The sequence below is a fragment of the Mobula birostris genome, chromosome 6 (assembly GCF_030028105.1).
Source record: "Mobula birostris isolate sMobBir1 chromosome 6, sMobBir1.hap1, whole genome shotgun sequence".
NCBI lineage: Eukaryota > Metazoa > Chordata > Chondrichthyes > Myliobatiformes > Myliobatidae > Mobula > Mobula birostris.
In genome coordinates this window covers 159,461,852-159,474,722 of record NC_092375.1, presented here as the reverse complement: position 1 = coordinate 159,474,722, position 12,871 = coordinate 159,461,852, and the positions used below count along the sequence as shown (strand labels likewise).

At 41.3% G+C, this 12,871-nt stretch overlaps 1 protein-coding gene across 1 annotated transcript in view; it reads left to right on the top strand.

Annotated features, from left to right (window-relative positions):
• Positions 1 to 12,871, top strand: part of itgav (integrin, alpha V) — a 103,023-nt gene that overhangs the window by 22,025 nt on the left and 68,127 nt on the right. The window contains exon 3 of the mRNA XM_072261724.1: positions 7,249 to 7,340. Coding sequence (XP_072117825.1) covers positions 7,249 to 7,340 — 92 coding nt within the window. The remainder of the gene's footprint in view (positions 1 to 7,248; positions 7,341 to 12,871) is intronic.

Genomic DNA, 12,871 nt, shown 5'->3' with positions numbered 1-12,871 from the left:
AGGTTCATAGGTTCTTGATTAGTTAAGGTGTCAAAAGAAACAGACAGCCATGATTGAATGCATAGCTGAGTGATGGGCTGAATGGCCTAACTCTGTTCCTGTGTTTTATGATTTTATTCTGGCTCCAACATAGCATTCCCACAATGTTCATTCGAGCAAAACAAGTGATAACTACTACCACACAACCTCAGCAAAACAAGACAACAACTTGAAAACAAGCAACACACATCAAAGTTGCTGGTGAATGCAGCAGGCCAGGCAGCATCTCTAGGAAGAGGTGCAGTCGACGTTTCAGGCCGAGACCCTTCGTCAGGACTTGAAAACAAGCTCCTTTGCTCCCACCCAGTCGCTCATACACACAGACAGGCCTCCTCCAGGCTTCCAGCCTTCAGTCTATGACTTCCCTAGAGGACCTGCATACTCTGAGCCGCCAACACCTGGAGACACTGACCCAAGGCTTGGAACATTGGACCCGATCATGGAATTTGACCTTTTGTATTAGCCCCAGGACTCGGTGATGGCAGGATCCCGAACTCCAGGTCATGAACTCCGGTCTCACATGGACCTTCAATGCCAGGACTTGCCAACCTATGGGGGTGGGGTCACAGGCCCTCTTGGCTCCTGCCTGAACCTGCTGACCTGAGGGGGGGTGGGGTGGGTGGTGAAATTACCAGCCCATGTCCGCGGGACCTGCCAACCTTGGCCGATATCCCTGGGGATCACTGGCCACTCCAACTTGAACTCGGGCCTGACCTCTAACTCGCCCTTATCCCTGTCTCTGGACCCTAACCTGAGCCCTAACTCCACACGCTGTCCCCAAAACCAACCCGATGAACCTAAAAATCAACTAAGTCTGTGCCGTGACCTTGATGGACGCCGCAGTCCAAGTCTTCAGCCCTTATCAAAATGTGAAAACTGTTCAAATTGGGCAAATATTGGAATGGAATGAATGGGGCCCATGTGGTGTCATTGCTTAACAACTTGCATTTGGACAGCTGTTCCCTATCTAGCACTGGATCCAAATTGTGCCTAAATATGGTTTCTCTTGCACTTCCTTTCTTTCTGCAAATCCCTCATCCACTCTACCAGAATGCCCCTCCCTGTTTTGTTGTGGAAATTATTTGTGAAATTTCAGTACTGTAACTGCAGCGAATTATGGTTTCTTGAGGACAACTGAAAAAAATAAATTGTGCATCAACTTTCAATAAATCTGGCACAAATTACAAAGATGCTCCATTTGGCTCGTATTTCAGTGACTGTTTGTACTGCTTTCTGTCCGGAGACTAGACTTACATATATAGTTATGTGAGCTGAAATAAACAATAGTGGTAGGACAAGGTTAAGAAATTCCCAAAGAAATGAGTTTTCCAAACCATCTCTGTAGAGTGCTTCATGAGTAAAGTTACTGTAATGCATAATATTAGAAACATTTGGTAATTGCCATTTGCTAAGAAAATATCGATGGTGGATAAACTCTGCTGCAACTCAGCTATTTGCCTTTCTTGCATCCCACCATCTTATTGCACACTTAAGTTTTTAGTATTCCATTACATTTGTAAAGGATGGAGCATGGAAATGTTTCAGAAGGCATTTCCAGGTCTCTGTGTGGGAAATGTGTTCTTGATTTTGCTTAGAAAAGATATGTTTATGCTTCTCTTTGATGGAAATGATTTCCTTGTGGGTATTTTTTAATTAGATTTTTTATATAACTTAAAAAAAATCAATTAGGTTCCCTATCTTTTATGAACATCAGGGGATGCCATGCAACTTCATATAATAAACCATTCATGACAGTATTGTGAGCCCAGATGATATTCTGATGAATCTGCACTGTAATACAACCATGTTTCCTAAGATTACTTGGGCAGCAAACTTCAGTATTGTGTTGGAGCACCCTGCGAAGTTAATGTTTTTTTTGTTTCAACGACTCCTTGGTCAGTTACATAGAATGTCTTTCCGCTCATGTTCCTCATTCAAACAACTTTCACAGTCTACCAGATAACGTGGAGCATATGCAGAAATATCGTCATCATTATCATCATCACTCTGAAGGTTTAGACCATAAGATATAGGAGCAGAATTAGGCTATTTGGCCCATCGAGTCTGCTCTGCCATTTTATCATAGTTGATCCATTTTCCCCTCAGTCTCAATTTCCTGCCTTCTCCCCATGTCCCTCTATCCTCTGACTAATCAAGAATCTATCAACCATTGCCCAATGATTTGGCCTCCACCGCTATCTGTGGCAATGATTCATCACCATCTGGCTAAAGAAGTTCCTCCTCATCTTTGTTCTAAAAGAACATCCTTCTATTCTGCAACTGTGTCGTCTGATGCTAGACTCTCCCTCTCCACATCCACTCTATTGAGGCCTTTCACTATTTGATAGGTTTCATTCAGGTCACCCCTCATTATTCTGAATTCCAATGGATACAGGCCCAGAGCCATCAGAAACCCTTCATGTGACAAGCTGTTCAGTCCTGGAATAATTTTTGTGAACCTTCTTTGAACCCTCTCCAAGTGTCAGTATATCCTTTCTAAATTAGGGGCCCAAAACTGTTCACGATACTCTGTGAGGCCTCACCAGGGGCTTTATAAAGCCTGAACATTACATCGCTTTTCTATTCTAGTCCTCTTGACATGAATGCTATAATTGCATTTGCCGCCTTTACCGCAGATTCAACCTGCTGATTCTGTGGGGTTTAACGACTGAATGAATATTTTTTGGTCATCAACCTTCATCAGAACTGAAAAGATTCAGGCTGTTAGCAAGAGCAAAGCCAGGGGAAGGGAAGAATGGAGGAAAGAACAGAAGGCTACAAGGCGGGATATTTTAAAATGACGAAGGTTGGGGAACAAAACCGAAGGATGAGAATGAAAGACTTGAAAGAGAAAAGATGGAGCCAAGGAAGTGTAAATAGGAATAATAGGAACATTGGCAGTAGCATGTTTTCAAGGAAAATAGATTGAGTGTTCATACCCTGCACTTTCCCTGCCCCTGCTAGAAGCCTATTACAGCCAGAATGACATTTTCCAAGTCAGAATTCAGTGACCTGAACCATTCACTTGCTCCATAGATGCTGCTTGCTTGAATGTTTCCAACATTTGCTATACTTAATTAAATTTGCAAGTGGCAGCATAACAATATTTCATTAATGTTTGTGTACTTCGATTTATTATCACTTTATTTAAGTCACCAATTTACAACCATGTCAGCAAAATGATTTTGATGTATGCTATCCAGAACTCTGTTTTGAATTCTTATAAGCAATGAAGATGAAATGATCAATTCCCTCTTAATTTTTCCTAACAGAATCCGTATAATTATTGAGAGGAGTTTCTTTTGTGTACTTTTTTTTAAAAATTCCAAATGAATCATTTTTATATGCTGGAAGTGGGTTCAATATTAATGCTTTGAAAGGGAATGGAATGTGTTGTAGATCTTTGAGAATTCTGAGAGACAGCGTTTCAAGTAGTTCCCTGCTATGAACTTACTCTGTGCCCTGACGGAATACATGCAAGGCAAATTCATTCAGCATCTTTTTTTTCATGTCTGTAGGTTATGTATTAAATAGCACATTGATCATGGTTCTGAATCAGAATCGGGCTGATTATTACCAACATGTATCATGGAATGTGTTGTTTTGTGGCAGCAGTAAAGTGCAATACACAAAAAATTACAATAAATTTACAATATAAATATAAAATAATGAAAAAGAGGAAAAGTGACATAGCATTCATGGGTTTATGTACCATTCAGAAATCTGATAGTAGTGGGGAAGAAGCTATAGCTGAAACAATGAACATGGATCTTTAGGCTTCTGCATCAGTTCCCTGATGGTAGTAATGAGAAGAGGGCATTTCCCAGGTGCTGAGGATATTAATGATGGATGTTGCATTCCTGAGGCATCCCTTTAAAGATGTTCTTGATGGAGCTGGCTGAATCTACAACCCTGTGATTTGGAGCCTCCATACCAAGTCAAGTCATCAGGTTTATTTATATAGCACATTTAAAAACAACCCATGTTGACCAAAGTGCTGTACAGATCAGCAGAAATACAAGAAACACAGACATAACCAACAAGCCAAACAGCTTATAGGCACAAAAAAAACAACACATGGGCCTAGGCACAAGCCAAAAAATCAGCCACATCAGGAGGATTCAAACGCTAATGAATAAAAGTAAGATTTGAGCCTAGATTTAAAAGAGTCGATGGAGGGGGCAGATCTGATAGGAGGGGAATGCTGTTCCACAGTCTATACAATAGCAAAGGCGCGGCCACCCCTGAGCTTAAATTTAGATTGCGGGACAACCAGGAGCCCCAAGTCGGATGACCTGAGGGACCTGGAAGTAGGATAAGGGGTTAGAAGGTCTGCGATATAGGAAAGGGCCAGCCCATTTAGGGCTTTATAAACAAACAGGAGAATCCTAAAGTCAATTCTGAACCATACTGGCAGCCAGTGGAGGGAGGCCAGAATAGAAGTAATATGGTCCCTCTTACCAGGCAGTAATGCAACCAGTCACAATCCTTTCCATTGTACATCTCTTGAAATTTGCAAGGGTCTTTGACATACCACATCTCCTTGATGACTTGGTATGTCACCAAAGACTAGCAAATTTCTACAGATGTATGGCGAAGCTAAGGTCCTGTTGTATCATCAAAGTGTGCAATTTGCATTTAAAAGCAGACAATTCTGAATATTCTAATAAACCTGGGTGCATATATTTTTGTATTTGGTAGTAATAGAGCAGATTCCAACAAGCCCAAACAATAGAGAGGATGGGATTGAGTATTTCCACAATGCTTGCTGTGTTTTGAATTTTTGATTAAATACTGTCATAGGTTTCTTGATGATGGTGGAAAGAAGTGGGGATGTGACTTTTTAATTATAGCTGCAGATTCTCATGAGCTAAAATTTAATTACCACTTAAGAGAATGAAGTTTAGGCAGTCTCAAAATTAAATTCTGAAAGTGTACAAAATTTGAAAACTTTATATAAAAAAAAAATCAGCTCATAAGCTCATAACTGTTTGCCATTTTGGATACTTGATGATTTAAGCATCCTGGTGAAAAGGTAGGTTGAGAAATCTAAGTGAGAAAAATTTTAAATAGAAAGAGAAACGAACATATAACCAAAACTTAGATTTATCATAATAAAAGACTAGTTTTGTGATTCCACGTAATTTTGGCTAGTGTGTATAATTATTATTTATTTGCAGTTAACATCAGGGATAATGATTACCTTGGAAGACCCTGATGCTTTGGAAAGAAATGAGAACTGTGAGCAGGCAGGGATTTGCAGAGGAGAGGAACATTTGTGAAGTGGGGCAAGAGGGAGTGTCGTGAGGTGGTGGGCTGGGGTGGAAAAAGGGTCAGAAGGGAAATGGAAGAAAAGGGCTTTAGGCAAAAGCACGAGCATTTTGTGACCATTGGAATGCTTTCCCCTTAATGCTCATGAATTCCGGCTACTTGGCCTCTGACTCACCCAAGCATCCAGCTCTGGAATTCACCTCTTAGGTCCATGGTTAGAACCAAGGCTGCTGCAAAGTTCTAGTGAGCTTCAGTGTGTAAGTGCTACTTGACAGCTTTGTCAGGCAATCTACTTCTGAGAATGGATGAGGGGTTAAATGCAGGAAAACTCAAAATCTGGGATCATTGGCAGTTTGGTGGCATTGAACCAGTAGATCTTCAAGCTATTTCACTATTCGTACTCCAGCCTACTTTTAATTCACTCTATAGTAACATAACGAATTTTTCATTGGTACAGTGAATTTGAGGAAAGCAGGGATCGGGGCTCTCGTGAGATTAAAAGAGCACAGGAAATGGTAATGGCTGAGCTAGTTGCTGGACCTTGAGAGTTTTACAATAATCAGAAGCATATTGTTAGAATTTTACCTTTTGAATTTGAACATTGAACCTTGTTTACCCATGCTACACTTTCCCCACAGTTGTTACATTTTATTTTTTAATGTTTTTTGTTTGTTTTACCTCAATTAACTGCAAAGAGATTTGATCCCAACGAATAGTACATGAGACAAGCTTTTCTCTGCATCTTGGTACATGTAATGATAATACACCAATATGGCCAAATATTGGCTTTATTTGGATAATTTTCCACATTGTCAGGTAAAAGTCATCGCTGTAACTGTAATGCAACAGTTCCGCTATAAATGTAACAAGATTTTATGCTGTAGTTCCGTTATTTGGAAGTTGCCTGCTGCCTTAGTCTTTGCTATACCCCATGCTTTCAGCCACTGAATTTCGCGTGGGGAGGATCTAATGCATTAGAAACACTCCACTGTGGTGGTGAAAATCTTGCGTGAAAGCTGATCTGGATCATTCACTTCCTATGAGTGTGGTTGAAAATACTCAAGCCTTGCTTTGACAGTCACGTGCTGGGTCCTGCTGTCCTAGCAATGAAATTGGAGCTGCCTCATCTTAGCAGATAAATTTTGTCTGCCAACAATTATGACTAGCTGTGGCAAAAGTACATGCTGTCATCAAGGCATAAATGGCATAAACTGGAGTTCCTGGAGTTGTCAAAGTACTACTCCAGTTAGAAGCAAAATTTTTACGAGAGGAAATAAATGAAGGAATTGATTTTTTTTCAGTTGATGTAATGTAGCAAAAGTTCCAGTAATGTTAACATTAAACATCACTGAAACTGACTAGTTGATGCCTATTTGCTTTTGTTCAGAAATCAAGATGTTTCAGGAACTATTCATGTTATAAAATTAACATTTGTATCATTGGAAATAGAAGTATTTCCCTTGTTTCAGTAGCCAAGTAAATAACCCAAATTTAGGAATGGAAAGTTAAGATTTATTGCTGTGCTATTATATTTCAAATCCATTGCAAGTGCTTTGACTCCATGGTGCTCCTGTGACATTGAGAAAGCTCAGCCTTGTTTCTCCACCAACATGGTCTAAAGACTGTGTTGAATTATTTGTTTTGGCCTCGGGGAACTTGTGTCCTTTTTCAATGGTAAAATGCAAATTGGTTGCTCTGCCCTGGCCTATGTGCGGGCAGTGTTCTTTTTGCTTGTTATCAGTGTTTAATCATTAGGGAAGGCATGTTGTTAAATCTGGAGTTGCTGGAGAGGAGTCTTCCCCACAACAAATGTAATTTTGAAATAATTAATGATTTTGCAACAGCTGGTATGAAGTTGCTCTTTTCAGATGATGGTCATAATATTGTGGAAATTTTGAAATGACCCACTCTAATGACTTCTTAAATATATTCTTAAAGGTAACAGACATTTAAACAAGGATGAGCTGATGGAATTCAAATCCCACCAGTGGTTTGGAGCATCACTGAGAGCTCAGGATGATAAAATTCTGGTGAGTGAAACAGACTTTCGGATTGTCTGGTATGGAATAACCATAGAAACCATAGAAAAACTACAGCACAGAAACAGGCCTTTTCGCCCTTCTTGGCTGTGCCGAACTATTTTCTGCCTAGTCCCACTGACCTGCACACGGACCATATCCCTCCATACACCTCCCATCTATGTATCTGTCCAATTTATTCTTAAATGTTAAAAAAGAACCCGCATTTACCACCTCGTCTGGCAGCTCATTCCATACTCTCACCACTCTCTGTGTGAAGAAGCCCCCCCCAATGTTCCCTTTAAACTTTTCCCCTCTCACCCTTAACCCATGTCCTCTGTTTTTTTTCTCCCCTTGCCTCAGTGGAAAAAGCCTGCTTGCATTCACTCTGTCTATACCGACCATAATTTTATATACCTCTATCAAATCTCCACTCATTCTTCTACACTCCAGGGAATAAAGTCCTAACCTATTCAACCTTTGTCTGTAACTGAGTTTCTCAAGTCCCGGCAACATCCTTGTAAACCTTCTCTGCACTCTTTCAACCTTATTAATATCCTTCCTGTAATTTGGTGACCAAAACAACACAATACTCCAGATTCGGCCTCACCAATGCCTTATACAACCTCATCATAACATTCCAGCTCTTATACTCAATACTTTGATTAATAAAGGCCAATGTACCAAAAGCTCTCTTTACGACCCTATCTACCTGTGACGGCACTTTTAGGGAATTTTGTATCTGTATTCCCAGATCCCTCTGTTCTACTGCACTCCTCAGTGCCTTACCATTTACCCTGTATGTTCTACCTTGGTTTGTCCTTCCAAAGTGTAATACCTCACACTTGTCTGTATTAAACTCCATCTGCCATTTTTCAGTCCACTTTTCCAGCTGGTCCAAGTCCCTCTGCAGGCTCTGAAAACTTTCCTCACTGTCTACTACACCTCCAATCTTTTTATCATCAGCAAATTTGCTGATCCAATTTACCACATTATCATCCAGATCATTGATATAGATGACAAATAACAATGGACCCAGCACTGATCCCTGTGGCACGCCACTAGTCACAGGCCTCCACTCGGAGAAGCAATTCTCTACCACCACTCTTTGGCTTCTTCCATTGAGCCAATGTCTAATCCAATTTACCACCTCTCCATGTATACCTAGCGACTGAATTTTCCTAACTAACCTCCCATGCGGGACCTTGTCAAAGGCCTTACTGAAGTCCATGTAGACAACATTCACTGCCTTCCCTTCATCTACTTTCTTGGTAACCTCCTCGAAAAACTCCAATAGATTGGTCAAACATGACCTACCACGCACAAAGCCATGTTGACTCTCCCTAATAAGCGCCTGTCTATCCAAATGCTTGTAGATTCTGTCTCTTTGTACTCCCTCCAATAACTTACCCACTACCGACGTAAAACTTACCGGCCTATAATTTTCCCGGATTACTTTTCGATCCTTTTTTAAACAACGGAACAACATGAGCTACCTTCCGATCCTCCGGCACCTCACCCGTAGACACTGACATTTTAAATATATCTGCCAGGGCCCCTGCAATTTCAACACTAGTCTCCTTCAAGGTCGGAGGGAATACCCTGTCAGGTCCTGGGGATTTATCCACTTTAATTTGCCATTTCTTTTGGTTCCGCACATAGCCGACCACTCTGATCTTCAAGAGGACCAATTTTATCCCTTACAATCCTTTTACTCTTTTAATATACCTGTAAAAGCTCTTTGGATTATCCTTCACTTTGATTGCCAAGGCAACCTCATGTCTTCTTTTAGCCGTCCTGATTTCTTTCTTAAGTATTTTCTTGCACTTCTTATACTCCTCAAGCACCTTATTTACTCCCTGTTTCCTATACATGTCATACAACTCTCTCTTCGTCTTTATCAGAGTTGCAATATCCCTTGAGAACCAAGGTTCCTTATTTCTATTCACTTTGCCTTTAATCCTGACAGGAACATATAAGCTCTGCACTCTCAAAATTTCTCCTTTGAAGGCTTCCCACTTACCGATCACATCCTTGCCAGAGAACAACCTGTCCCAATCCACGCTTTTTAGATCCTTTCTCCAAATTTAGCCTTCTTCCAGTTCGGAACCTCAACCCTAGGACCAGATCTAACCTTGTCCATGATCAAGTTGAAACTAATAGTGTTATGATCACTGGAACCAAAGTGCTCCCCTACACACACTTCCGTCACTTGTCCTAACTCGTTTCCTAACAGGAGATCCAATATTGCATCCCCTCTAGTTGGTACCTCTATATATTGATTTAGAAAACTTTCCTGAACACATTTTACAAACTCTAAACTATCTAGACCCCTAACAGTATGGGAGTCCCAATCTATATATGGAAAATTAAAATCCCCTACCACCATAACTTTGTTTCCTGCAGTTGCCTGCTATCTCTCTGCAGAATTGCTCCTCCAATTCTTGCTGACTATTGGGTGGTCTATAATACAACCCCACTAATGTGGCCATACCTTTCCTGTTTTTCAGCTCCACCCATAAGGACTCAGTAGACAAGCCCTCTATTCTGTCCTGCCTGAGCACTGCTGTAACATTTTCCCTGACAAGCAATGCTACCCCCCCCCCCACCTTTCATTCCTCTGCCTCGATCACATCTGAAACATCGGAACCCTGGAATATTAAGCTGCCAGTCCTGCCCCTCCTGTAGACAAGTTTCACTAATTGCTATAACGTCGTAATTCCACGTGTTAATCCATGCCCTCAACTCATCCGCCTTCCCCGCAATACTCCTAGCATTGAAATATCTACACCTCAGAAGATTTTTACCACCACTCACAACCTTTCTATTTGTGGCTTTGCTTGAACTTCTATCATCATTTATTTTCACCCCAGCCACACTGTCAGCTCTGGCACTCTGGTTCCCATCCCCCTGCAAATCTAGTTTAATGCCTCCCCAACAGCACGAACAAACCTCCCTGAAAGGATATTGGTCCCCTTGTAGTTCAAGTGTAACCCGTCTCTCATGTACAGGTCCCACCTGCCCCAGGAGAGGTCCCAATGATCCTGAAATCTGAAACCCTGACCCCTAGGCATTTGAACCACAGGCATTCGAAACTTCTTGAGCAATTGTTTATCTCTTCAAAGTTAAAGTTGAGTTTATTGTCACACGCACAAGAACATGTATGCACAGGTATAACTTGCTTGCAGCTGCAGTACAGTACACAAATGGCAATCTTCACACTGTGAATATTGCCAGATTTATCCACCAGGCAATTATACTAATTAATCAGTAGAGAAAATGATCTGTACGACTGAATTATTCACTTCTTGACCCAAAAGCCATGAGAGGCTGCAAATAGGTGCTTTGTTGTAATGTTGATGATTCTTGAAGGTAGCATTTATGCTCCTTCAGTTGTTCTGTGAGAGAATGGTTCCTTGCTGAAATAGAAGTCTCTAATCCAGTCCATTTTCTGGGTCTGTGGTGCCTACCAAAGCATGATTTAGTCCATAAGACTTTGGAGCAGAGTTAGGCCTTTCGACCCATTGAGTCTACTCTGCATTTGATCATGGCTAATCCATTTCCCTGTCAACCCCATTCTCCTGCCTTTTCCCCAACACTTCACACCCTGCCTTATCAAGAATCTATATCAACCTCCCCCTTAAATATACCCAATGACCTGCCCTGACATCGGCTAGTGGCAATGAAATACACGTATTCACTCCTCTCTGGCTAAAGAAGTTCCTCCTCAACTCTGTTCTGAATGGACGTCCTTCTATTCTGAGGTTATGCCCTCTGTTCCCAGACTCCCCATCTGTGGGAATCATCCTCTCCACACCCATTCTAGCTTGGTCTTGCAACATTCGAAAGGTTTCAATGAGGACCCCTCACCTCATTCTTTTAAATTCCAGTGTGTAAAGGGTTGGACTGGTGAGTAGACGGGAAGCAGTGGTAACACACACAAAATGCTGGTGAACGCAGCAGGCCAGGCAGCATCTATAGGAAGAGGTACTGTTGACGTTTCAGGCCGGGACCCTTCGTCAGGACTGGCAATGGTGTTGGGTGACCATGAGAAGATTGTCAGACTATCTGTTGGAGATGATTATTTGGTTTGAATGTTATATACCATATATTATTCTTATTCTGCATTTATCTAGTCTCTGCTGGGGAGTAGTATAGCTGATGTTATTATCTAAAGTTCATCTCAGGGTTCTGAAAGAGACAGCTGAAGAGCTTGTGGAGGATTTAGTAGTGATCTTTTCTAGAATCAATAGATTCTGAAATGATTTTGGAGGACTGGAAGATCACAAATGTCAGTCGAATTTTAAGAAGTGAGAGAGGCAAAAGGCAGGAAATTATAAATCAATTAGCTTGACTTCAGTGGTTTTGAAGATATTAGATTCCTTTATTAAGGATGCTGTTTCAGGATACACAAACAAAAAGCCAGAGTCAGCATGGTGGCGTGTCTCTGTCTCTCTCTTACCTGCCACATCTGTTGGAATTATTCTGAGGAAATAACAGGTGCAATAGACAAAGGAGAGTGGGTGGATGTTTACTCAGATATCCAAAAGGCTTTGACAAGATGCCTCTCATGATGCTGCTAACCAAAGTAAGGTAGTAACATCGACAGGAGATTGGGTGACAGTCAGAAGACAAAGTGTGACTGTAAAGGGCGGGATGGGGGGGGGTGAGCTTTTCTGGTTGCCTGACAGTGATCAGAGGTGTTCCAAAGGGTCAGAGTTGGGTCCACTACTTTTCATGTTCTATGTTAATGGTCTGGATGATGAAGTTGATGGCTTTGTTGCCAGGTTTGCAGATGGTACAAAGGTAGGTGCAGGGACAGATACTGTTCAGGAAGCAGGGAGTCTGCAGAAGGACTTGGAAAGATTAGACAATGGGCAAATAAGTTGCAGATGGAATACAATGTTGTGAAGTGTATAGTCATGTACTTTCGTAGAAGGAATAGTCTATTTTCTAAACAGGGATTGAATTTAATAATCTGAGGTGCAAAGAGACTGGGAGTCCCCATGGAGTAGGTAGTAAGAAAGGCAAATGTAATGTGAGCATTCAATTTGAGAGGATTAGAATATAAAAGCAATGATGTAATGTTGAAGCTTTAAGGCATTGGTCAGTCTGTATTTGGAGTACTTCAAGTAGTTTTGGGCTCCATATCTAATATAGATGTGCTGGCATTAGCGAGAGTCCAAAGGAGGCTTTCGAGAATGTTTCCAGGAATGAAAGGTTTAACGTATAAGCGTTTGTGGCTCTGGGCCTGTACTCACTGGAGTTTAGAAGAATGAGGGGAGATCTCATTGAAACCTACCAAATATTGAAAGGCCTAGAGTGGCCTATGATACTATATACAACCATGAGATTGATTTTCCTGTGGGCATACTCAGTGCATCCATAATTGAATAATAACCATAATAAGATCGATGAAAGACCTTACCAACTTCAGTGTTCAACCGGTGTGCATAAGACAACAAACTGTGCAAATGCCAAGTGAAAGAAATGATAATGAATATTGAGAACATGAGATGGAGTCCTTGGAAGTGAGCCCATAG